The 27,643-nt window shown below is 38.2% G+C and overlaps 2 protein-coding genes across 3 annotated transcripts in view; one reads left to right on the top strand and one right to left on the bottom strand.

Moving 5' to 3' along the window:
• Window positions 1–25,189, top strand: part of LOC139947425 (ribosomal protein S6 kinase alpha-3-like) — a 66,694-nt gene extending 41,505 nt beyond the window's left edge. Inside the window, exons 7-20 of one of the 2 annotated variants that reach the window (XM_071945329.1) lie at window positions 121–227; window positions 1,869–2,046; window positions 4,813–4,883; window positions 5,251–5,404; window positions 8,970–9,072; window positions 9,968–10,107; window positions 10,657–10,716; window positions 11,013–11,177; window positions 11,276–11,434; window positions 12,754–12,915; window positions 15,555–15,631; window positions 16,447–16,564; window positions 17,234–17,371; window positions 17,927–25,189. In XM_071945329.1, the coding sequence (XP_071801430.1) occupies window positions 121–227; window positions 1,869–2,046; window positions 4,813–4,883; window positions 5,251–5,404; window positions 8,970–9,072; window positions 9,968–10,107; window positions 10,657–10,716; window positions 11,013–11,177; window positions 11,276–11,434; window positions 12,754–12,915; window positions 15,555–15,631; window positions 16,447–16,564; window positions 17,234–17,371; window positions 17,927–18,052 (1,758 nt within the window). In that variant the 3' untranslated portion in view covers window positions 18,053–25,189. The remainder of the gene's footprint in view (window positions 1–120; window positions 228–1,868; window positions 2,047–4,812; window positions 4,884–5,250; window positions 5,405–8,969; window positions 9,073–9,967; window positions 10,108–10,656; window positions 10,717–11,012; window positions 11,178–11,275; window positions 11,435–12,753; window positions 12,916–15,554; window positions 15,632–16,446; window positions 16,565–17,233; window positions 17,372–17,926) is intronic. The other variant, XM_071945330.1, reaches the window with a different exon arrangement.
• On the bottom strand, window positions 23,431–27,638 carry LOC139947428 (uncharacterized). The gene is made up of 3 exons (XM_071945332.1): window positions 26,926–27,638; window positions 26,027–26,099; window positions 23,431–25,682 (listed from the first exon to the last, which is right to left on the bottom strand). Exons 1-3 carry the CDS (start codon window positions 27,546–27,548, stop codon window positions 25,488–25,490), a joined length of 891 nt encoding a protein of 296 aa, XP_071801433.1. The 5' UTR covers window positions 27,549–27,638; the 3' UTR covers window positions 23,431–25,487.
• Between the last annotated feature and the right edge of the window lie 5 nt (window positions 27,639–27,643).

Consider the following 27,643-nt stretch of genomic DNA (forward strand, 5'->3'; position numbering starts at 1 on the left):
ATTATTAATTTATCTTTTGCTGGAAGAATGCTTTTTTTGTTTCACTATTGGTGATTGTTGTTGTTGTTAGGTGATGTTTTTATTTGTTGACCTTTTGTTGGTTGTTGTTGTTGTTGTTAGGTGATGTTTACAGAGGAGGATGTGAAGTTATACCTCGCTGAGTTGGCTCTTGCTTTGGATCATCTTCATGGCCTTGGAATCATCTATAGAGATCTCAAACCAGAAAAGTAAGTCAACGTAAGATTGAGGGTTTATATCAAGACATGACTAGACAGGTGCTTAAAGGACACAAAACATAAGATGTATGATAAGAAGACAAAGAACAAGACCTGAATGGATGAGTGTATAGACATAAAGTCTGATCAATCCTTGTATAACGGAAGTGACCAATGTACAAGGTGCATTCCATACATACCCTGTAGGTTCACCAGACATTAGAATACGTTAGTATTCAAGAATGCTGGCAATGTTTAGAATTAATTCCAAAGTGTAGTTGGAGAGTGACTGCTGAGTCTGTATCTAAACTGTTGCTAGGGAAATGTTAGCAGCTTGAGTGAAGACTAATTCAACCTTCCTCTATGCTACAGATATGCATTACAAGACGCCTATAGATGATGACAATGGTCCCATATTAGGTTTCCTCAAGAAGTAATGGTTTACACAAGAATGTTGCATCACAAAGTTTTTTGCTATTCAAACCAATTTTGAAAAAACAACAACAACAAAAAACAACAAAAAAACCAACATAATAATTTCTTGTTTGCTTTGCACGTTCAATATCTGCTTTCTACAGTAGTTTAGTGTCAACATCGTTTTATTTTCTAATTCATACCAATATATTTGAGGCGTTTTCCAAACCAGCACTGCCTTGGAGCCTTGCTACTATTATCCACATGGGTATGCTAATTAGTCACTTGTGTTTCTGATGTCTAAAATGACTTGAGTGTTACTGTATATAAACAGAGTACAAACCCTTAGTAATAGCCTTGGGTTCATTATATAGTAAGTGGCTCAGTTCTGACTATACCCAAACCTCTTTATTGGACTTGGCATGTTTCATTTCATTCAGGGAATACTAGCCTGATATTTAATATGAACTCATTTTGTGCATGGATTGAGTCAGTCATGTTAGTAATCAAGACAGATGCTCGAAGGCAGTTATGTTGATACCATCTTTATATTTACCTCTCGTTTCATCCAAGATGTTAGATATTTCTTCCGGTTTGTACGAACAAAGGGAAGGATGTGATGAGGCAGTCAATCCGCGAGGGAGGATTATTGTCAAGATTGAGTGTCCTGACAATGTATGATGAAAAAAAAGAAGTACCTGACAACAATTTATGGAAAATATTAAGTGATTTACAGGATAAATATCAAACTGATTGGAATTTGTTTTTGCTAGTGGATTGGGTAGGTCCCTAATATGGTTGAAATTTTCCCCCAACACTTAAGTCGGATTTAAACCTGAAAGCATTTTTCTTATTGAGTTGTTTAACAAAACTGTATTTTGTTAATAAATGAATACAAAGTAAAGTAGATGGAAATTATTTTGTATTTATGCCATTTATAGACAAGGGTCGGACTGAAGGGGATATTCAAATTGAACAAGGATTTATAATTCATAATTATGCCTTAAGTTTCCTACAGTAAGGGAGGATAGTCTGTAATTGTTTTTTAATTAGTCAGGTTCTTTTCAGAGTTTAGTAGTTTTATGAATTCCAAAATTTACTTCATGGTAGTACAAGGAATACCAAGAGAAAATCTCAAGAACCAATCTAAACAGCAAAGTAGATTAACTGATGGTGTTACTGCAAACTAAATAATACTAATATTGATATTTGAATTGTGAATCTCTTGTTTGTTTGTAGTATTTTACTGGATGCATCAGGACACATTAAGCTGACTGACTTTGGGTTGAGTAAAGAATCAGTAGACAACAGTAAGACATACTCCTTCTGTGGTACTGTGGAATATATGGCCCCTGAGGTGGTCAATCGTAGAGGTCATACAACGGCTGCAGACTGGTGGTCATTTGGTGTTCTTATGGTAAGTGGGCTGCTGACTGGTGGTCATTTGGTGTTCTTATTGTAAGTGGGCCGCAGACTGGTGGTCATTTGGTGTTCTTATGGTAAGCGGGCCGCAGACTGGTGGTCATTTGGTGTTCTTATGGTAAGTGGGCCGCAGACTGGTGGTCATTTGGTGTTCTTATGGTAAGTGGGCCGCAGACTGGTGGTCATTTGGTGTTCTTATGGTAAGTGGGCCGCAGACTGGTGGTCTTTTGGTGTTCTTATGGTAAGTGGGCCGCAGACTAGTGGTCATTTGGTGTTCTTATGGTAAGTGGGCTGCTGACTGGTGGTCATTTGGTGTTCTTATGGTAAGTGGGCTGCTGACTGGTGGTCATTTGGTGTTCTTATGGTAAGTGGGCCGCAGACTGGTGGTCATTTGGTGTTCTTATGGTAAGTGGGCCGCAGACTGGTGGTCTTTTGGTGTTCTTATGGTAAGTGGGCCGCAGACTAGTGGTCATTTGGTGTTCTTATGGTAAGTGGGCTGCTGACTGGTGGTCATTTGGTGTTCTTATGGTAAGTGGGCTGCTGACTGGTGGTCATTTGGTGTTCTTATGGTAAGTGGGCCGCAGACTGGTGGTCATTTGGTGTTCTTATGGTAAGTGGGCCGCAGACTGGTGGTCATTTGGTGTTCTTATGGTAAGTGGGCCGCAGACTGGTGGTCTTTTGGTGATCTTATGGTAAGTGGGCTGCAGACTGGTGGTCATTTGGTGTTCTTATGGTAAGTGGGCCGTAGACTGGTGGTCATTTGGTGTTCTTATGGTAAGTGGGCCCTTGATGGCAGTATGAAATTAATGCATTGACTTGTTGGAAGAAAACTGGTAACAGCATAAATGAATGTGTGTTAACGATCGTGGACTTCCTTCATACTATATGTCAAGTAAATAAAGCATACCATTTCGTTATGAGTATGTTTACCAGTTATTCATCTGAAGTGTTAACTTTGATGTGACAGGGCCATTTTATTTTGCAATGGGCACTACCATTTCAGGGGCACCTAAATGAAGACCAGGGGCATCTAGCCCAATACAATTGGCACCATGCTCAAGACTAGGGGCAACTACATATACACGCAGGCCGAGACAGGGGCTCCAAGCCTATGACAAGGTGACCATCTCCAAGACAGCGGGCACCAAAGCCTAAGACCAGGGGCAACTATTTTAAGACCAGGGGCATCTAGCCCAATACAAGGGGCATCAAGCTCAATACTAGGGGCAAATACATATACATGTAGGCCAAGACAGGGGGGCTCCAAACTCAAGACAAGGTGACCATGTCCAAGACAGGGGCACCAAGCCTAAGACCAGGGGCATCTAGCCCAATACAAGGGGCACCAAGACAGCGATGCCCGTGTCCAATTTCATAGGCACCGAGCCCAATCCCTGGACACCAAGCCCAAGACATGGAGCCAACACAAGTGATGGATTGTTCCATTGCTATTTAATGGTTGAGTAGAAATGAATGAAATATTGTCAATAAACATTAAAAATGATCTTTTAAATCTATTCTGACATTTGCACAGACCCTTGATGTGTTTGGTTTATTTCAGTAATAGAAAGGAAATCTACAAATAAATAATTCCGTCTTTAAAACTAGAAGCTGTTTTTTTAAATTTAGTATTCCTCTCCAATACAAACTGCCTTTTGCATGAATGTACACTGGGAATTAATTGAGGCACTATGAGTGTTGAGTCATACTCTAAGGTGCTAAGAATGCTGTAGGGTTGAGATGGGTTGATCCAGTATGGAACCAGCTCTAGATAGCTGTAAGGTCTTTGCATCTCTTGTGGTTTCATAACGATGTCTTAAGATGCTTGAAGGGCCATCGTACCGTGTCTAGGTGTACACTCTCTCAGGATTAAGATGACTGAAGTATTATCAAGCCACAAGGCAAAGACTCAACACTGAACACAATAATGAGGTCTCAGTCCCATTTAAACTTGCTTTCCTAAATCCCAATGCACATCAGTGGATATCATCTTTGCCATTGAGTATCTCACCAACGTCAATACAGTGCGCCCTCTGTAGTTTACCCTAGGCCATGTTCCCAAAAAGCAGTTCATTAAGAAACTATCACACTGGCAGCCCTGGACAGCAGGGACAGTTTGGGACCTTGTTGAATGTAAATGTGAAGGAATATACACCAGTCTCACACATATCTTATGTTGTTAACACAAACAGAATACAACCATGTTGCTTTGCAAACTGCAAACAAACTTAAACAAAGAGGGTAGTAAGGAGGGTACTGCTAATTGAGTAAAACTTGCTGATCTTAGCATCATTTCAATGTTTCTTACCTCATTAAAGGATACTCGGGGGGCCCAGAATGTGTACTGTAAAGACAATAGGGCACATCACAAACAGTCTGAAATTTGAAAAGATTAGATGTGTAGAGATTCAATATCACGAAGCGCCAAAATAGACTAGTGCTGATTACAAAGTGGCTATGATTGTACCATTAGTGATTAGGATACCAAACTTCTACCATTATTTATCCTTTCTTGTGATATTGATTGTTATTACAGTTTGAGTATTATTAACCTTTCTTGTGATATTGATTGTTATTACAGTTTGAGTATTATTAACCTTTCTTGTGATATTGATTGTTATTACAGTTTGAGTATTATTAACCTTTCTTGTGATATTGATTGTTATTACAGTTTGAGTATTATTAACCTTTCATGTGATATTGATTGTTATTACAGTTTGAGTATTATTAACCTTTCATGTGATATTGATTGTTATTACAGTTTGAGATGCTGACGGGTGCATTACCATTCCAGGGACAACATCGTAAGGAGACAATGGCCATGATACTCAAGTATGTACTCACTCAATGTCATGTTCATAAATGCTATTTAACAAAACGTTGCATGGTAGTTCACTGTATACACAATATTGATAAGGTTGACAAATAGATGTTCACATATAACTTGGTACAAAGATGGATACGGTGGCGTGCGTGGCTGAGTGGTCAAGCGCACTGAACTCAAGGTTTGGTGTGTCTGATCAGCAGAGTGCGGGTTCCAGTCCCGATCATGACACTTGTGTGCTCGAGCAAGGCACTTAACCATTATTGCTTTGTCCTTAGGATGGGACTTGAGGCTATAGGTCCCGTGTGGTGTCTAATGTACAGAAAAAGAACCCAGAACACCATTACAACTTATCTCTTCCTTTTTGCTCACTAGAGCCAAACTTGGCATGCCTCAGTTCTTGAGCCCAGAAGCCCAGAGTCTTCTTCGTCAACTCTTTAAGAGAAATCCAGCCAACCGTCTCGGAGCAGCAGACAATGGTGTAGAGGACATCAAGAAACATCCCTTCTTTGCATCCATTGATTTTGAGGTGAGTTACCATGCCAACGACCTATCAATGTGTCACTGTGCTCAAGTCAGTTGTTTACTTTTCACCAGAACCATCTGCCCTGCTATTTATTATTTATACTTATTTTCAAGTTGACATTTTCATAGGATTTATTTGCCCCATTGCAAACATTTCAATATTTTGTTCAAGAACAAAGCAAGGAATAAACCACAAGGGAAACTGACTGGATAAATTTTTGATTAATTTTGGGTTGAACAAAGAAAATTGACCAGAGTGGGACTTGAACCAGGGACCTCTGGATTAATGTGTTGGTGCTCTACCAACTGAGCTATCTAGCCCTAATGTTTGCAGTCTCTCTTTATTGTCGGTATGTTTGTCCCAGGTTATATCAGAAACTTGTGGGACTTGAACCAGGGACCTCTGGATTAATGAGCTGGTGCTCTACCAACTGAGCTATCTTGCCCTAATGTTTGCAGTCTCTCTTTATTGTCAGTATCTATGTCCCAGGTTATATCAGAAACTTGTGGGACTTGAACCGGGGACCTCTGGATTAATGAGCTGGTGCTCTACCAACTGAGCTATCTAGCCCTAATGTTTGCAGTCTCTCTTTATTGTCGGTATGTTTGTCCCAGGTTATATCAGAAACTTGTGGGACTTGAACCAGGGACCTCTGGATTAATGAGCTGGTGCTCTACCAACTGAGCTATCTAGCCCTAATGTTTGCAGTCTCTCTTTATTGTCAGTATCTATGTCCCAGGTTATATCAGAAACTTGTGGGACTTGAGCCGGGGACCTCTGGATTAATGAGCTGGTGCTCTACCAACTGAGCTATCTAGCCCTAATGTTTGCAGTCTCTCTTTATTGTCAGTATCTATGTCCCAGGTTATATCAGAAACTTGTGGGACTTGAACCAGGGACCTCTGGATTAATGAGCTGGTGCTCTACCAACTGAGCTATCTAGCCCGAATGTTTGCAGTCTCTCTTTATTGTCAGTATCTATGTCCCAGGTTATATCAGAAACTTGTGGGACTTGAACCGGGGACCTCTGGATTAATGAGCTGGTGCTCTACCAACTGAGCTATCTTGCCCTAATGTTTGCAGTCTCTCTTTATTGTCAGTATCTATGTCCCAGGTTATAATAGAAACTTGGGTGTGATCCCTGGCTACACAGCAGTTACAGGTTGAATAGAAAAAACTATAATAGTAAACTTATGGGTACAACCTTGTTTTAAACTTTTACGGAAGAAGGATTTGTTCTGAGAAGAACCTATGTGATCTTGATGTTTCAAACAGTGTACTCTGTTCGTCAAAGGGATGTACAATAACTTGGTTAAAGAGTCCTGAAGACAAGCAGAGTAGTCTGTGATAAGACATTGAAATCCACCAGATACAGATATATTAACCAGTGTCACATCTCCCATGTTTGTAGTCTGTTGACCTGGGTTCACATCAACACATTCCAGGAGCCCTGACTTATCTTACAATCGCTTCACATACCTAATGTATTTGTGATAGCGGGTGTAATGTCAGAAGAAAACATACTCCTGTACATTCCTGCAGATACCATTGCAATGATTGTTTTCAGTTCAACAATCCCTCCCAAATACCACAACATTCGTTCCCATACTGCAAGTATCTGTCGTAAGTTACCCACCAACCATCTTTATTAAAATAATGGCAGCGATATGTAGTGTGCACATTCCTATGTGTTTTATCTTGAACAGAGAAACATAAATTCTGCAATGAGAAGTTTGATCAGTTTCAATTCTCTAAAGAATAGGCATATAATGTTGTTTCTACTTTAATCTGAGTTCTTTTTGTTTTATTCAGTAAGAAAAATCATCCAAATTGTTTTAAAATAGCTTTGAAAATCCACAAAGCCTATTCGCACGGTCAGCCATTTGCATGTAGAGTCTCGAATTGAGGACAGCATTGAATAGAAGCATTATACAACAGTGTAGTGTCACGATAATGTAATTACACTTTCATCCAAATAGAAACATAAACAACATACAAATGAAGCATGAAGTCAAGGCTCTACTTGTACATGGCAGATCCATGCAGAGAGCGAACACCACAGCCCTTGTATCTCCACCATGCAAAGTTACCAATCCAAGTTACTTACATGTACTAGCACAGGATGTTTGTATTGAATGACTTGATTATGTTAGCCTTGTACCAACACCATTGACATCTACATCCAGTAACTACTGTATCAACCACTATAACCACACAGGAACCACCCACCCACTGACCAGGAACTACAACCACTCCTATAATTAACACATCCTTTGGTTTTTATAAATAAGTGCAAACAACTGTTCAAAGAGTTTTTTGCACATGTATATCACTTACCCATACTCTAAACATGTCCCCAAATTTGCCCAATCATATAATCATCACCATGCGCCCAGACATGGCTTTATTGTTGTGTTTTTCAAACCTTATGTTTTTCGTAAAAGTGTCTGAAAACATCACATGAAACAAAATTTTTATTTCGTTTGAGAAACATAGATACTACTTTAACATTGAAACAAAATGTCAATTCAGGATAATGACCTTACTCGACCTTTTTGTTTGAGTGAAAATGTGTCAGTTCTTGCAGCCATATACAGTCGCTGTAGGCATTTCTGTATAAACTGTTTGCGGCTGCTTTGGTCATTACCAGAAAAATACAATAAGAGCCCACTCTGCAAGCTGCACAAAACCTTGTTTCCCAATGCTCTGATTCAGTGCATATCTACCTTCAATTACCCCCCCCCCCCACCCATTGATACTACTATGCTTACTCCACTTTGTAGCTATATTTAACAATTAACATGATTAATGAGAGTCAACACTTAGTACAGGTCTCCATGATAGAGCATTTGGTCATACTCAATTGTACATCTAGGTCATGTAGCACTAGTTGCTATGGATATACATTACTGAATGTATCTGTCGATTAAAGTTGACGGGACACAGAGTACAAAGTACTTAATGTTGTCTGTTTGTAATCAGCAAAATACTTTCCTTATTTGCTAAATGAAGACACTTTGGTTTGTAGTTAACTGTATAAGTACCATCCAATTACTACGCTATACATGTAAGCTAATCAATCAACCTTGTTAATATAGTACCTCTATGTAAATTAGAATCATGCGTACTGCAAAAGCAATGCATCATTCTTCATTCACTCTCTACATTCCTAATAAATGAGATGTAACATGACTTGACAAATGACCTGTAAAGAGTGATTATGTGCACCAGACTCAAGTTCTGGTTACTAAGTCATCAGGGTGTAGGTTCAAATCCCGGTCATGACACTTGTGTCCTTCAGCAAGACACTTCTCATCATCCAGGGGTAATGGGTACCTGTGAGTGCAGAGATGGGTCTGGTGTGCTACATATTAGGCAGCACTGGCTGATTACTTTCCCAAGGGAGCTGAGATGGTATAAGGAATGATATGTATGGCCCAATGACCAGGGGTAAAGGTATTCATGCGCCATGAGCATCATCCGGTAAGGACCTACTACATTTGGTTATTCTGACCGAGTGGAAGTTTATTAATTGTTTACTCCTATTTGTTTGTTTGTTTGTTTGTAGAAACTCCTGAGGAAAGAGATCTCGCCTCCATTCAAGCCAGCTGTGTCTAATGCTGATGATACTTTCTATTTTGATACTGAGTTTACATCCAGAACTCCTAAAGGTAAGTCTGCTGCAAATACTTTCATTATTCAGCTGCTTAAAACTTATCCATCTCCAAAAAAAAAAATCTGAGTTGAAAATGTCAGACTCAACAAACCCTCGTAGCAAGTTTGGGTGTCACAGTTCCTGGCCAATAACCGTGAATAACGTGCAAATTACAGACCAAAAGCCATGCAATGTGGACCAAAACAAAAGTAATTACGGTGATATTATTGCTTTTTGTGGTCTAAAATCAATACATATAAAAAACAAAACCATATAAAATCTTTCAGATTGCACAGTTAGAGGTTTTCAAACAAAAACAAATGATCAGAAACCAATTTTCCAGCCAAAGTTGCACGATTTGGGCTAGAGTAGACCTACTTTCTCTCATGTTGTCTGTTTGAAATTCCAATCTATCAAGAAGGTGATATAAAAACAACTGTTTCCTTGGAGTTAAACAACTATTTCCTCAGACAAAGTAAACATAACATGTTCTGATAACAAGGTATATCATGTGACATTAGTATAGTGACACATCAAGGGAAGTGAGATCAATTAAGTAGTCAAGGTAGCTCTTTATGGTTCATGGAATGGTGGAATAATCACAGCTGTCTGTACTCATCCAATCTCTTATTTCCTTAAACTACATTATAATAGAAGGGAAACGTTCTAGGAATGATGGCAGATTGGGTAAGAGGGTGGGGTGGGAGGCAGGGATTGAAAGGAAGTGGAGAATCTATCACATTAGTTTCAGAATAGTCACAGATGTTTGCTAAGAACACAAATCTTGCTTAGCAGAAAAATCACATTTTTACATTTTAAGAGTGACTCTAATACATTTGTATTTTTCCTTTTAATGGAAGTCCATACTTTCTAAACTGTACAGAATATCTGAAATGTTTGTTGTTGTTTAGATTCACCGGGTTTACCTCCTAGTGCCAGTGCCCATCAGCTGTTCCGAGGGTTTAGCTACATTGCTCCTGTCTTACTACAAGGAGATGAAATCAAAGCGGCTACCAATAATTCACATACACAACAAACGGCTAAGGATCTGGTAGGTCCACTTCAGACATTATTTAAAGCAGAGACTCTAAGCAGGCAAAACATTACTAGCCTCTAACTTAAAAATAAAGTGGTATAAAACACCATCGCATTGGATCTTGAACAGAGCAAAATGACATCCAAGAACTTCCATTATTCTCACATTTCCAGTCTATGGATATGAACATTTTTGTGCGAGGAATAGTTTGGAGTCCATTTCTTAATTTCATTGAACTTGACATAAAAATGTTTGTGTGCCATGGAATATGCAAACCCATTTATTTGTGGATATTTCATGTTTTCAGGACCACTTGGAGTGAATTCGTTCTGACTGGTCCTCAGTGGGCCACTGTTAAGGGAGAATGCTAGTAATTTATGAACTAATATTGATGCTTCTATCTGGTCTTGTACGAGCTGGCAGTGCTCTATTCTGTTGATGAGGTCTTATAGCTAGCGTCTAACACTGTGAATGATTTCCTATGGGTAAAGAATGCAATATCAAATATCAGTTTGTGTCAGAGTTGGTTCCTCCATCGTTTGATGATTAATGTTTGTATTGCAGAAGATGCCAATCAAACATGCAAGAGTGACGAGCATCACGGAAGAGTACGAACTTCAAGACGTAAGTCTCATCTTTAACAGCAACTTATCTGCAGAATAATTAGCAGTATGAAGACTTATTGTAAACAGAGAAGATTTCCAGTTGTATATAATGTCATAAGCTTATATAGCGCCCTCACTGAGATCAAAGGAAGATCTATCATAGCCTGAACATCTGACCTTACACTTTGTGGTGTGTGAATAATATACACATATGGATCTCTCTTCCGGTCACACTAAGGCTAGAGGGAATATAGAAGTGCACTAGTGACTGAATTATGCCAGTTCATTATTCTCTTGTCCTTTGTTTCCTCTTAGGTGATAGGTCTTGGGTCTTTCTCTAAGTGTCTGCGATGTCTTCATAAGACGTCAGGTCAGCATTATGCAGTCAAGGTTATCAAGAAAGGAAAGAAAGATGTACAGGAAGAGATTGAGGTTATGTTGAGATATGGCCATCATCCAAACATCATTACACTACGAGATGTAAGTCAAGGTTCTTCTATCTGTAGAATAAACTGTCAACCCTCCTACTATATGACCATTTATTATAATCCACTGGTTTTGAATGGTTGTTTTTTCAGGTCTATGATGATGGTCAGAACGTCTACATGGTGATGGAGTTAATGAAAGGAGGAGAACTTCTTGATAAGATCTTAAAGAAGAAACATCTATCAGAGAGAGAGGCTTGTGAAATCATGCATGTTGTTACTAAGACAGTTGACTATCTTCATAAACAGAGGGTAAGCAGTATACCCGGGGCTAAATTCCACCTGTGCAAACCTTAATGCAAACTGCTATGCCAAGCGGAACATGTAAATTCCACCTGTGCAAACCTTAATGCAAACTGCTATGCCAAGCGGAACATGTAAATTCCACCTGTGCAAACCTTAATGCAAACTGCTATGCCAAGCGGAACATGTAAATTCCACCTGTGCAAACCTTAATGCAAACTGCTATGCCAAGCGGAACATGTAAATTCCATCTGTGCAAACCTTAATGCAAACTGCTATGCCAAGCAGAACATGTAAATTCCACCTGTGCAAACCTTAATGCAAACTGCTATGCCAAGAGGAACATGTAAATTCCACCTGTGCAAACCTTAATGCAAACTGCTATGCCAAGCGGAACATGTTAATTCCACCTGTGCAAACCTTAATGCAAACTGCTATGCCAAGAGGAATATGTAAATTCCACCTGTGCAAACCTTAATGCAAACTGCTATGCCAAGAGGAACATGTAAATTCCACCTGTGCAAACCTTAATGCAAACTGCTATGCCAAGCAGAACATGTAAACTCCACCTGTGCAAACCTTAATGCAAACTGCTATGCCAAGAGGAACATGTAAATTCCACCTGTGCAAACCTTAATGCAAACTGCTATGCCAAGAGGAACATGTAAATTCCACCTGTGCAAACCTTAATGCAAACTGCTATGCCAAGCGGAACATGTAAATTCCACCTGTGCAAACCTTAATGCAAACTGCTATGCCAAGAGGAACATGTAAATTCCACCTGTGCAAACCTTAATGCAAACTGCTATGCCAAGCGGAACATGTACCTGCCTACAGTTGTGCCTTTTAAACTTCCTATTTTCTACTTATTCTTCCAAAAACAAACTTGACCCCAAACTACTGCTTAGCACCCACTTCTGTAAAATACATTACGACTATTTTTGGCGACAAAACAGTGTCGGTAAATTAATTTGTCGGTAAATTAATTTGTTTACCATCTTAAAAATGTACGACCACTTAATGGTCCCCATGTCCCCATATATAAATACATTATATGCAATTTCTTTGCAGGAATTTAAATTCAAATTCACATTATCATGCTTAGCATAAACAGCTTACCAACCAAATTGTACCTTATTGTACATTGGTTGTCATTGGTCCCGTGTTGGTTTTTGTTTAGCGTCCTTTTCTGTTGAACAGCTTCCTGAAGTGCTTCTACATGTAGATCTTAATTTCTGGATTTGTCAACCTGATTGTGTTTCTGTGTTGTTTTTTTATTGGCCATGTAGTCAAGTCCTCAATGTGACATCTTTTTTTCACTCTCCTAGGTGGTCCACCGTGATTTGAAGCCAAGTAACATACTCTATGCAGATGATTCAGGCACCCCTAGCTCCCTGAGAATTAGTGACTTTGGGTTTGCTAAGCAGATGCGAGCTGACAATGGCATGTTGATGACGCCGTGCTACACGGCCAACTTTGTGGCTCCAGAGGTAAATATTTATTGCAATTAATTTCAATTGACACAAAAACAAATTTTTAAAAGGAGTATATTTGTACATCTTTGACACTATGAACAAGTCTGCCGTGAAAATACCATGAAACGGCATTTTTCCGTGAATTGTATACAAACTTGCCAAGGATGAAGATAAGTGGTAATTTGATCCCGATTAGGCGTCTATGACCCTTGCTCTATATTTTACTGTCGGCTTCATTTCCTGGAATTTGTTTGTATTTTATGTTTTCCACATCGTGATGTTTACAGTGTCGTCCGGGTACTGATTATTCCCTAAAATAGCCCGGTAACCCGATGACCAACCAGGTTTTTAGTAAAAAAAAAAAATTGGTTCGCCGTTCTTCTGTTGTGGTCGATTTATTTTACAATGGGCCAAAATAACTCGCTCTCCCTCTTTATCAGTCTGGACTTAATTCTCATGTACGGGTAGATTACGAAATAGGCCTATACATAATTTTTTTTTTAAATTTATTTAAACAGCGTTATATTACTAGACCAATCATTAGTGGCTGGCACAGTGGTGCATCGCTGATGGGGCCCGGAAAAGGGGGGGGGGTTACATTATTATTTGTGTCAAAGTTATTAACTAAAATTCGCAAATTAAGTTACAATAAACTTAAACTCCTGTATACAACATTCACATTTCACAACACATTTCCAAATGTGAAATCCTAGTATGCCCGTTATCAACACTAAGCAAAACAAAACATGTGCCTACTACTGGTGGCAAATAGTCGCACTTGTACATCAAGCAATAGTTACACCATGGAGGTAGAATTCTACCTCCATAGTTACACGTTGTTGTAACTTTATACAAAGTATAACAACCCTTCAACATTTTTGCTTTGTACGCCGCGCTGCCCGGGCCCCCATGCCCACATTATTTACCGCTTATAATTGTTTTTTCGTCCTGTGAACTCTTTCTCTAAACGAAGGAACAACAGTTATTTACTCATTGACATTACCATAATATCATATGATATAACTAACAATTCTTGAATATTTATGTCATAAATTCATTCAAAGAAGGTTGGGTTTAGCATTGTAGTTTTTTATCTATGGGTGACGTTATTTTTGGTGGAAAACAAAGTTCAGAACGGCAATCGGCAAAAACATCACATACACGGTTGGTTGAGAAAGAACTTTGCGCACGAGCACATGTATCACGCAGCGGCAGCGCTCATACCGTGCGCATGTATTTGCAATGCGCGTTTTTTTACCTGCATATCATGTTGCACATTGATTTGTCCCGCTCAAGTTTCAAATTTGTGCATCAAACTAAATTGCGCACGACATTGGGAACGAGAAATGCATCAGCCGGGTTCTCTTTCGATCGTTGCAGGATTTCTAACACGAGTCGTCAGACAATGTTTATTGGAGAAACATGTGCACGTGCGTTCAGTGCTTCTCTGGCTCGTACCATTTTACTGGGGATGGCTAATAAATAAAATAGACCAGCAAGGACCAGCAAACTGAGGTAAAATATAAACAACTATTGATTGAATATATAGATTGAATTATTAAAACATCAAAACGAACTAATTTTCACTTGCTTCTTTGATGCTCGTTGTTTAAAGTTTGGGTTATTTATGAGCACCCTTTTATAAAGTGTAAGGTCCAGAGACCGACTGTCGGACGGATCGCGCAGATGCCCCCTCCCCCCCCCCCCCCGATACATATACGACGATGAACCATGGATGAACTGTCCATCCTCGAACCTATCAGCGACCGTTATTTTTACCACCATTCATGTAGGATTACAGTGGACACAAAAGTGTCAACAATGGAGCAAAGGATTAACTTGAATAGAAAAGTTAATGAGCTGGCCTCGCAGAGGTTATGGTGTTTTCACGGCGTTTTCATGGCGACTTTTTTCACAATATTCAACCTTTAAACACAATGAAAAACTGGTTTCACAGCAAAATCACGGAAAAATGCCGTTTCATGGTATTTTCACGGCAGACTTGTTCATAGTGTGAACAGCTTTTTTCAAATCAAGTGAGGTTTGCAATTCATCATGTTTGTGAAATCTATTTCTGAAAAGAACTATTGGTGTAGCAAATCAACATTTCAATCAGTACTGTCTGAGCGTCTTCAGGAGAATGCACTTAAAATGTGGTAAATGTGAAATAGCATTTCTAAAAGTTGAATGTTGAATTTATTATTTGGAATTCATTCATTGCATGTGCCTTATTTATTGAAATGATATTGGAATTGTGGTGCATTGCTTTTCTTTCTCTTCAGGTTTTGAGGTTGAAACATTTCACAGTTCATGCCATCTAATATGTTTTGCTTGTCGCTCTTTATTTATGTGCATTGATATGTTTTTTCATTGTTATAAAGTATGTGTTGTTTCCTTGTGCATTGTAAAATTTGTTGAGTCTGGTTGGGGACAGCTCCTGATATTCTTTAAAGAAAATCTGTTCTGATTTTCTTGTACAAAATAAACTTTTACATACTTGCATTTCTTTTATTTGTATTTTATAGATGTTGTCTTATCAGTTATCCGCAAGTGTGAGTGGATTACGGTAAAATGTAGCGCTTCTTTGACTATTAAATCCCTGTTGTTGTGTTACTTTAGGTTTCTAACTTTTGATCTTGACTATGTTGATTTAGGTTCTTAAGAGACAAGGTTACGATGCTGCATGTGATATATGGAGTTTGGGAGTTCTGCTCTTCACTATGCTTGCAGGGTGAGTCAGTATGGTCCCCCTCCCCCTAAAGCCACTAACTCTTAACACATGGCTAGGTGTGGCCGAGCGGTCAAGCGCATTGGACTCAAGGTCTGGTGTTCCTTATCCTTTGTAGAGTGTCATGGCCGAGTGGTTAAGAGCATCGAATTCAAGTTCTGGTGCGTTTTCACCGGAGTGTGGGTTCAAATCCCTGTCGTGACTTGTGTCCTTGAGCAAGATACTTTACTATAATTGCTTCTCTTCACCCAGGGGAATAAATGGGTACCTGCGAGGGTAGAGGTTGATATTGTGAATGAAAAAGGTCTGGTGTTCCTTATCAACAGAGTGTGGGTTTTCGATTCCCAGTCTTGTCACTTTGTCCTTAAGCAAGACACCTCAGCTAACACACAACTTGTTGACTGTACTCAGTGGTAGTGTGTGGCTAAGCAGTCTGACTCAAGGTCTGGTATTCCTTATCAACAGAGTGTGGGTTTTCGATTCCCAGTCTTGTCACTTTGTCCTTAAGCAAGACACTTCAGCAAACGCACAACTTGTTGGCTGTACTCAGTGGTAGTGTGTGGCTAAGCAGTGTGTGGCTAAACTTAATGTTTGATTTTGTAAGCATGTCATTTTTAGGATTAACTTGTGATACTACAAACCATGTTTTTGTGTTTAAATCATCACTCTAGATTATGTTTGTTTACTAGTTATTTTATTATGACTGTTGACTATTTTATTATGACTGTTGACTATTTTATTATGACTGTTGACTATTTTATTATGACTGTTGACTATTTTATTATGACTGTTGACTATTTTGTTGTGACTGTTTACAGGTACACACCATTTGCCCACGGTCCTGATGATTCACCTGAGATGATCTTAGCTAGAATCGGAGAGGGGAAGTTTCCAATGATGGGTGGCAACTGGGAACATGTGTCTCCCTCTGCTAAGGTATGGCAAACTTATTCACATTCAATGTTACACCTATTTACATTACTTTAACTTTTAACTTGATGATGTCTGAATGAGGGATTGGCTGTATCTGAATTGGTGGCTACAGCTATGACTACGACTGTTTCTAAGGACCAACTATACTTCAGCGCATGATGATGCTGTTAAATGGTTTGAAATGGTTGATCAACTCTCTGGAATTAATGTTAATAAGAGTAGGAGGGTTAACATTGATTGTTTTGTTTCTGTTTAGGAATTGGTTCGTTGGATGCTTCATGTAGATCATTTAAGATGCCCACAGCAGCTATGGTTCTCCAATATGCCTACACTATCTGGAATTAATGTTAATAAGAGTAGGAGGGTTAACATTGATTGTTTTGTTTCTGTTTAGGAATTGGTTCGTTGGATGCTTCATGTAGATCCATTTAAGAGACCCACAGCGGCTATGGTTCTCCAATATGCCTGCACTATCTGGAATTAATGTTAATAAGAGTAGGAGGGTTAACATTGATTGTTTTGTTTCTGTTTAGGAATTGGTTCGTTGGATGCTTCATGTAGATCCATTTAAGAGACCCACAGCGGCTATGGTTCTCCAATATGCCTGCACTATCTGGAATTAATGTTAATAAGAGTAGGAGGGTTAACATTGATTGTTTTGTTTCTGTTTAGGAATTGGTTCGTTGGATGCTTCATGTAGATCCATTTAAGAGACCCACAGCAGCTAAAGTTCTGCAACATGCCTGGATGCAACAATGTGATCAGTTACCTCAGAATAGATTAACAACGCAGGATTACGACCTCGTTAAGGTATGAAGCTACTTCAAATTGCTCTAAGCTAATTATCCAATTTTGTCAACTAAGCATCACTTTAACCGCCTGCTGAAAACTTAAACCACCGTTGACTATTAACTGGAATTCAGAGAATTCTGTGCTCGGTTGTTAAAATGTGTCTGCTTGGTCAAGCCCTTTATGGTCTCTTTGAAATATTTTGTGCTTGAAATGCGAAATTTTTTTGAGAAATTAGTTCAAAACTCATGGACGAAAACTGTGAAGACATTTTTGCCCACTTTTTTTCTTGTTACTTCAATAACCCATTGACCTAAAACTTTCACAGGTTTGTTTGTTATTTCATGTATATGTTGGCTCACATCAAGTGTGGACAATGGTCTTTGACAATTACCAACGGGACACATTGGGGCTTTATTGTGTATGGATTTATTCATTTTTTGATTTGTATCTTACATATTTCTCTGTTGTTGATTGTTTTGTATTTTATGTTGTGCTGCGCTTTAATAGGGCCTTGTTAACTAGAAAGATGGCATGTTATAAATGTTGTTATTATTGTTTTGTGTTTATGCTCAGGGAGCAATGAAAGCAACTTACTTGGCCTTGAACAACACACCAAGAAAGGAGAATCTGGAACCAGTTACATCCTCCATGTTAGCCCAGCGTAGGAAGCTCAAGAAACTTAGCTCTACTACGCTCTGATGATCAATGGGGTCATCTCTTTTTGACACTAGAGGGTGCGCTCTTTAGGATGATACATAGAACTAGAGAACTCAGTTGTCTGTATGGTCATCACTAGCGTGTGACATACCTGATTGATAAAACAAGCAAAAGTTAAGGGGATGTTTGGTCGATCTTGTTCCCAATGCTCTCATGTTCTTAGTCATACCTAAGATGATGAAAGGGGAAAGAGTACTGACTAATAATTTTCTTTTCAGTTCAAAAGCATTCAATCTCTGAAACTAAACAAACTTTGTTTCTGGTTTGAACTTTACAGACAAATTGTGCCAATACCATTTTGCAAGTCATATGACCTGACAGTTTCATTCTTGCTATGAGCCGATCATTACGCAATAAAACCGTTGCAAACTGCTTACTGACCAAAATGTACTGTGGTATTGCAAACAAATTGAATGGCCTCACGTTTTGACCCTTGTAGAGGCTGAAAGGCTAAAAGTTTGACTTATAAATGTCTTCCCTTTCACAAGACATGTGAACTGGTGAAGTAACCACTAAGCATCTCCTAAATCTTGCATTGTCAACTTCTGTATTAGTGGATGCAGTGAAACTGATATTGAAAAGGATGAATTTGTGTTGAGTTTTCTACCGTTTCATCCTCAAGAAGGATGGTGTAAGAGCGCCCTCTAGTGTTGAACTTACGAGCGATTATTGGCATTAATTAACAAGAAGGATTATTCCATTAGTTGTTATTTCTGAATCACATGAGTGAAGTACTCAGGTATACATGTATATGGTTACTGAGAAAGAACTCAAAAATTGAGTGGAAAGTTGTTTTGCAGGAAATGTCAGTTGCCAATGATTTACATTTTGAATGGTTGTCTGATGTCATTGTTTAAAGGAACACGTTGCCTTGGATCGGTCGAGTTGGTCTTTGGAAAGCGTTTGTAACCGTTTGTTATAAAATGCATATGATTAGAAAGATATTTTAATAGTAGAATATAATGATCCACACAAGTATCACTCAAAATTGTGTGGCGAGTCCTTTTATCTCGTCGACAAACATGGTCGGCCATTATTTTATGGTAGTCAAATTTTTGACTCCCATAAATGGCCGACCGTGTTAGTTCGCAAAGTAAAAGGAAAACCACGCAAGTTTGAGGCAAATGTGTGTGGATCATTGTATTCAACTTTTAAAACATCTTTCTAACCATATGCATTTTATAACAAACGGTTACAAACGCTTTTTAAAGACCAACTCGACCGATCCAAGGCAACGTATTCCTTTAAGCTAAGCAAACTTATTTTTAGCTAAGCATGATTGATGACTTTAATCTGTCTGATATAGAAGATGAGCCATTGCAAGTCAACATGGCGGTTTCTGAATAAGCTATGTGCAAGATACATTGGAATAACATTGGTACAATGACTTGCTAAGTTACCGCTTAAATTTGAATACAGCAGACTAGAGACAGTCACATGGTTCAGGGCAAGCTTTTGCATAGTTACATAAGAGATGGCAAATGCCCAGACCCATGAATCAAAATGGTACCGGGGTCTGCTCATCTGGAGGTTGCTATACAAAGGCTTGCCCAGAACCATTTGATGTAGACACTGTATTTAGTTTGTTGAATCCAACTTGAGTGTTGGCTTGTGACCAATCAAGTCATGGTACCAGACTAGCATTTGGTTTGTTAGAAGCTGTGCCTGTTGCTAAGGGCAAGCTATGCTTCAGTGAATACTAAGTTGGTTCTTAAACTGTTGCCAGATCCTCTTAGGCAGAAATGGGCCAAGATGTAGTACAACCTTCTCTGTGATTGTCAAGTAAATGTAAACCTTGTACATTTATAAGTTGCCGTTTATTTTACTGTTAAATGTTAGCACAGTAGAATCTAGTCAAGTTATCAAAGACTTATTTTTGTATCATGATTATAAAATAATTAAACAATTGACGTCTGAGCCAGAGGAATATGGCTTCAGACAGTTTGGACAAAGTTTTGAATAAAAAAAAATCATGTCATGTACATTTTTTCTACAGGTGCAAGTCAACAACAAAACGTGAATAATCTAATAATATTAACTAACTACATTTGTAGGCATATGTATATATAATTTTTTCTTTCTACAATTTCTATTCAATTTTTTTCTCTCAAATAAATTTATGAAATTAGATGAATATTAGAGTTGGGACTGAGGTGAGGGTGTCATGTAGGATGACTGTAGTGGTAGGTAGAGGTTGTTTTGGGTGGTTCCCGGCCCATGACTATAGTGATAAGTAGAGGTTGTTTTGGGTGGTTCCCGGCCCATGACTGTAGTGATAAGTAGAGGTTGTTTTGGGTGGTTTCCGGCCCATGACTATAGTGATAAGTAGAGGTCGTTTTGTTTTGGGTGGTTCCCGGCCCCTGACTATAGTGATTTATAGAAGAGTTTTTTGTTGTTGTTTTGGGTGGTTCTCGGCCCAGACGCTAACCTGGTTTGATACAAATTTGATTATTGTGTATTTTAGTTTGTTCTCTAGCCTTATTAGTTACTATCCTCAAAACATCCTCAATAGTGATATTGTATCAAACCCTTTTAACATGGGGGTGGGGGTGCTAATAATCCTGACTCATTTGCGACAATGATAAAATAACTTCCCCAGTTGGGGTGTTGTGTTTCCCTGACTGGTACTCTCACCACCCAATCTGGGTTCTAATAGTCACTACTAATGGACGATTATCCCTGATTGGAACGCATGTTCCCAGTTGGGATATAAATGCTCCCCAATTGGGAACCATTGGGTGATAATGATACTCCTGTTGCTTGATATGTCACTTCTATGTACTGATAAAGGTAATTTGATTATCATGTGGCAAGCATCACATGATGACCATGTGATGTACAATAAGATGAGACAATGCATGGTGGGAAATACTAAGTAAGTAAGGTTTGTGGCGACACCATGTAAGAAATATCTTTTGTTTCAAACATTGTGCTCTGACCGTCTCCAGAAGAGAGTCGGAGCGCACTGATAAAAAAATTCGAGCAGAAAACGGCTCTTGTCAGAACCATAACTACTCACAAAAGAGGTTTTTGCATGGTGTCACCACAACAAAATATTATGTTATGCTCTGTAACACAGACATCCGGTAAAATATAAATATTTAGTTGAATTTGTTCCAAGGACAGTTGACACTGTTTATCTTACATGTAATACCTTAAAACAGATTTTAACATTTGTTATTTTCTACATGAATAATAATAATAATTATACAATTATATTAGAAGTTTAATAAAACTCTTCTTTACATTCACATGTCAAAACGAAAAGAAGACTGGGGGGGGGGGGCGGGGGACACATGGAGTTATCTTAAAGTTGGGGTTTTATTTAACAAAAATATTTTGGGGATCTGTTTGTAGATTTTGATGAAACAGAAAGTAGAGTCAAGGAGATGTCATTCATGCAGGCACACATGGTGTTTATCAACCAAAATCAGACAAGGTTTCCATACAAAGGTTGTTTACCAGCCAAAATACCATATAACTTTTACTTTTGTCTGACTTGTTCCCGTAAGAGTTTCCCCCGCAGAAAAGAAAATTTGGATAACGTCTTGTTCAAGATTTTTGGTCGTTGTCACAAACAGATCAAATTACATTAATTGGATTCTTATTCTCATTACCTGTCACCCCCATTGGCAGAATATGTAATTATAAAACAACTGTAGTTATTCTTCATAACTGGTTGCCTTGTACAAATCAAGATATTAATTTGGAACTGGCCAATCTTTCATGGTCAATCCTTTTGTCAACTGCTTAGTGTAGAAAGAGAAGTAAAGAATTATATAGAAAAACTTTTAAAAATATCTAACAACCTTTATGTGGTTTTATTAACCAGCTTTTGATAAAAATATCTCCAAGGTAAACATGGTAAAGAAGATATATGAATTAAGCATATTTACAAAGTCTTCGTTTTACAATATGTTCCTAGAGGAGAATTATTTAATTTACGCTTCTTCCAATATTACAAAAAAGTATATATTTGTCTTTGTTTAAAATTGGTTTGTGAACTCTTTAAGCCCTCTTTTGCCTTTTGTTTGTTTGTGTTAAAATATCCTTAGAAAGGATGGTTTTGTTTTATGTTGTTAGTTTATGGTCTAAACAGACTGGATTGAGATTAGAGTTGGGTCTAAGCTAATTTGAGCTTATTTGTTTAATATAATGTGTGGTACAATGACTCTCTAAGTCACATGTGACTGCTTAAGTTTGAATTCCTCAGACTACAGACAGTTGCAATGTAATATCCATTTGAATGTTGTTAGAGATGGTGAACACATTCTGAATGATAGCAGGTTTTGCCCATCTGGAGGTTGCTATACAAAAGCTTACACTGAACAATGTGGCATAGAAACAATGAATTTCAGTCTGAGGAATTATCTTAGTATCAGGAGAGAAACCAATCTATATAAAATATTCTTTGACTGTGTGAAACAAACAATTAAAAAACAACAAATAAATAAATAAACAAATATATAAGGGTAAGCTCATTTGAAATGTGTGTTTTTAAGAAATGTAATCCATTTCAAAATTTTCAAGTTTGACTCTCTTCTCTCTGTTTGTGGAAAAACCCAATATTGATAAATCAAATAGCAACACCTCGGTCAAGTACAGGAAACTGCGTACCAATATATTGTGTAGAACTGTTCACATTTAATGCGTGTAAACAATATTTTGATATCCAAAGCTTACTGCTAGACATGATCCCCACTTAAGTAAAGTTGAACAATGTTAAACAAATCCATGTGTTTTACAGTGAAAACACATCAAGGTTTCGAACTATTTTCTCATGAGTGTGGTGAGGGATTGAGCTTAACACACACAGGTTTTCTTTTTCATAAAAGTGTGCCCACTACTCCTTGAGAATTATCAATGCCTACGCCTGCTTTAAAATGATTGGGGTTTACACTTTTTGTGGAGTAAAAACATTTTTTCCCTCTTTTGGGTGTTGGAATTTCAATCTGGCATTTTGTACAAAGAAAATGGATGAAGTTATGAGTTTGTGTTTTTTTATGTTGATTTTGAAAGATCCTAGTTTGAGTTTTTATGGATGAATAAACATTGTGTAACATGAACACGGTAGCAATTCAATGGGACACTTTGAAACACTAGATGGCAGCAGACCTAACAGATACATGTATTTCAGCCACCTATGTCCCTGAATAGACTTTATGAACATATCGCTAAGTAGGGCGCCCTCACCTACATAATAAAATGAGGCTGTTCATTGGCCAATCATCAGTAATGCGCAAACCAATCTGTGCGTTTCCATTGTTTTCATCATCAGTTTACCTCTAAGATAGTGGCAGTATGACGTCAAAACATAAGGTCTTTTGTATCAGATATTAGATGACTTGTTTGTTTTCATCCCCCAAAAATGTAATTTAGTTTGTTGATAAATAAGAGACTAAACATTCATGCCGTATCCGATTAGCAGCTATGGCTATGGGACTACAACTGTTGCTAAGGACGTCTTATAAGGATGTCTCACACCATATAGCTGTGTAGCTGCCAATTTGGACATTCAAACATTGAAACAATCAAGCAAGACATGTGTATCGTTACTGAATCACATGAACAGCCTCTCATCCACCTTACCCCCCCTGTAACCTTTAACCTTGATACAATTTGAATAAAGTTATGTAAAACATGAGTGGATGCAATGAGTGGATGCAATGCCCCTTGCACTTCCTTGGCTGTTTCTATCTTCCCCGTAATCCCCATAATCTTTACCTATTTGTGTCAAGATCCTTTTCTTATGATGTCACAAACTCAAACAGAGCCCTCACTGCAGTTAAAAGGCACATGATTGGCTGAATGTTTTGTTATGTGTTTACCTATAGCTCCCTTAGCACCTTAGTTCACACTAACTATGGCTGCAAATATTGTGTATACTTTGGCGTTGTGGCGATGTGCTTTGTTCACCAGACCAGTGTTCTGATGGCTGATTCTCAAGAGTTTGGTTTGAATCCTGGTCATGACACTTGTGTCCTTGAGCAAGATATTGTTGTCATAGCTTGTCATCACTCATGAATAAATGGGTACTGTGGGTTGATATTGTAATTGGTCATGTTCACTAATTGGCTGACAGGGCTGTTTACTCTTAAGGAGTTGAGATATAGGTTTATCAGAAACGACTTTGTGTTTATAAACCAACACTTTAATACGATAAACACTTTTCAAATTGCTAGTCATTGGTTGACATTACAAAAAAAATCTTGAATACTTTGTAGTTAGATAACTCTCCATGGTGAGCTGGGAAGTCATTTATATATAAATGCAAAATCAGAATGTGCTCGTTGTTATTGTGATGTGATCTCACTAAAAAAAAAGTGACAATTGCATCCTACACAAAATGTTGCCTTTGATAACATAATATTTATGTACATGTACACATTTATTTACATCAATAAGAATCATATAATATGTTATATTTTACAATAGCACTTAAAGACGTGCAGCTGATATGCACAACTGGGTTTTGTATGTGGCAAGGACCACCCTTCTGCAAAGTGTCTAGTGTTTTTGTAACTTGTGCTTCACTATTTGAACTTAATCTTGTGTATAACATCACAAGTTCATAAGGTTGTATCTCACCATAGATACTGAATCAACCAGGAGAGCCTATTCATGTTTGGAGGCCTCAAAATGTTGTGAATTACAGATTTGAGTGTCAATATTTTCAGGGATTAGAGTAATCTATAGACCATGTTTCGGAGTTAGTAAACCTTTTCAGTCCGACAGCCATCTTCATTTTAATTCTGTGTAATGAAACTGAGGCTGAGAAATAGTCTGCTCCCTTGGTGTTGTCATGTGAAGTCGTATTCATCTATTGTTGTAGGATACAGGGAACATGACAACAATATCCACTTCATTTAAAACTAAGGAATTTCTTTACAATTTGGAGTTTTCATTCCCTCAAAAAATATTTTCTTTCTCAGAGAATAGTATCCAATGCATCAGTGGGATTCTTAGGAAAGGTAAATAATATCCATACAAATTGAAAAAGTATAAGTCTATTTGATAAATGATGTAATTATAATAAAATATCTTGGGGTAAGCTGTACTCTTATTTGATATTTGTATCTATCTATTAATTTCTTTCAATAAATAACAATACATCAAACGGTCTTCGTATCTTGGTGTCTTATGTTATTGAATTCCTGATCGGTACAAACCAATAAACAAAAAGAAGTGTTGTTACTTTTGGTGCTTATTAATATTAAGCATGCACCAGCCCCCCTCCCATTATGCCTTCTCTGTGTCCTGGGAATCTTGGCAATTCTTCGTAGGATTGTTTATTAATTTTTGAGTTGGGGGGGGGGGGGGGGGGTCAAGCAAGACTGGATCCCCAACTATAGTTGGGACATGACAGTTGTGATGAAGATGGGACACAGAACAGAACAAAACCATGATTGCCAAATGTCTATTTGTCTTTAGCCACTAGTAGATTCTTCCAGCGTCGTAGAAACACTGGTATCCTGTCTTTCCCTGTTTTATCGGCTGAGATTTCCTTGATGTGAATCCGCATTACAGACATCTCATTCCTAGCATCTCCCTCCCCAGCCTGTGAGGGCGTGCTTCGCTCTAAGATCAAATCCAAGATGTCACCTTCTTTTACCTGTAAATTCAAACGAAAAGACACAAGAATTTAACCCAAGACCAAATTAAAAATGTGACCTCTGACCAGTAGATTCCAAATATCATAGACATTGACCTCTCATACTCAACTTTGTCCTGGATTAGTGTCTTGCAGAAATGAAACACTTGAAGGTCCCTTTCGATACCACGGCTTGCGCTTAGGCTTCAGCTTAGGTGCTGTTTGATATTTTCATTAAAAGCGTTTAGTTTCAAAATACCTAGTGGAGCCTTGATATAGCTGAAAGTTGAAACCATCTAGCCGTATTTTTGAAAAGGGACATGGTGAATTTGAGCCAAATTGTTACCATGGATGACAATTTTTACCTGCTTGCTCTTTTTTGTGACTTTCTCTCCATTTACCCGCAATCTCGTACTAAGAAATGCATCTTCAACACTCCTGTAAACAATGAGGACAAACAGAATATTAGTGTTTTGTTTATGAAAAAGAAAAATTGATTTTTATGAGTTTAAGTTGGGAGGAGGGTGGTTTTCAAGGCTTGAAACAAAGAAAAATGTTTCATCTTTAAAGGTTATCATATAGTTACTGCAATAACTGATGGCGTGGAATCATCCTAACTATAGATCTTATGCACATGACGTCATTTCAGTACGGTGCCCTCGCCTTGAGGTCAAAAGGAGGTTGTTCATTGGTCAATCTATGTGCGTTTCGATTGTTTCGTCACCGTTTGACCTCAAAGATGGCGGCTGGATGACGTCAATGCAAATAAGGTCTATTGGGACATTTCCATAGTTGGGCAGAACATCACGTTTGCTGTTACCTTCCCTGTTCATTATGTAATAACTGATGTGGATTGACTCATCATACATGTACATTATGATTTTTATAACAAATGAGGTTTACTGTTCGTTGGGTGGCCTCAATCACATCCTTCATGGTAAACATTAAAATAGCTAGTAATTTGCAATGGTCTAAGGGCCAATCTCGCGATTTTATTATTATTATTATTATTACTGGTTTATTGTAAAAACATCTGCTTGTCGCAGTCCAGAGACTGAATTAAAATACAGATTTACATTTTTATATAATTTTTTTAAAAAGCACAGCACAGGAGAAAATTCATACACAAGCGAAACCCACCATCCTCCCAACGGTCAGAGGAGGATGGAGGATTTTATCGCAACTAGGACCAAAACATATTTTTGAACACGTCCGAGGCTCTAAGACTAAGTAGAGTAGATTTGGAACATCTCAAACTACGTACTTCCTTGAGATCCCAAGCCCAGCACCAAGTACAGCATCAAGTCTCAATGATGGAACAAACTGACGTAAATCCTTCCAATCTTTAACCTCCTCATCCTCTACCTCCATCTTCCCATCCGTCTCTGGATCCCAATCTCTCTCATCCTCAGGGACAATGTCATCATCACTTTCATCATCATCCGTTAATTCATCTTGTTGTCTTCGCTCTTTTTTTCCTTTTGTCTTTTTACCTCTAGATGATGCAAACCCACGAACGCTTTGATAGTTTGTTACCAAAAGTGAGAATCCATCAGGCCACAGACGTCCATGTCTTGAAATTTGATTGAATGGTGATCTGATGTCCTTGAAAGCTGTTGATAGTGGTGAGATGCTCCTCCCACTGTCAGCATCTTTGTTTCCATGGTGACAGTTTACATTAGTCAAGTTTCTGGTCATTGTTGTGCTTGCTGGATATGTTGTTCTACGGAAGCTAGATTCTGAAACAGACCGACACTGAATCAGCTTAGATCTTGCCCAATAAACCAGGGATTTAACTCTTAAATCATGGTTACTAACATTAAAGAAACGCAGATTAAATTGTCCATGTTTTAATAATGTAAATCTGTACATAATTTGAGAAAACATGCTCCTACTTTTGCGGATGAAAATAATCTTGAAAGGTCACAATAGCTCTAACTTCATAAACTTAATCCAAGTCGGACACTCTCTACTTAATCTGA

The sequence above is a fragment of the Asterias amurensis genome, chromosome 14 (genome assembly GCF_032118995.1).
Source record: "Asterias amurensis chromosome 14, ASM3211899v1".
Lineage (NCBI taxonomy): Eukaryota > Metazoa > Echinodermata > Asteroidea > Forcipulatida > Asteriidae > Asterias > Asterias amurensis.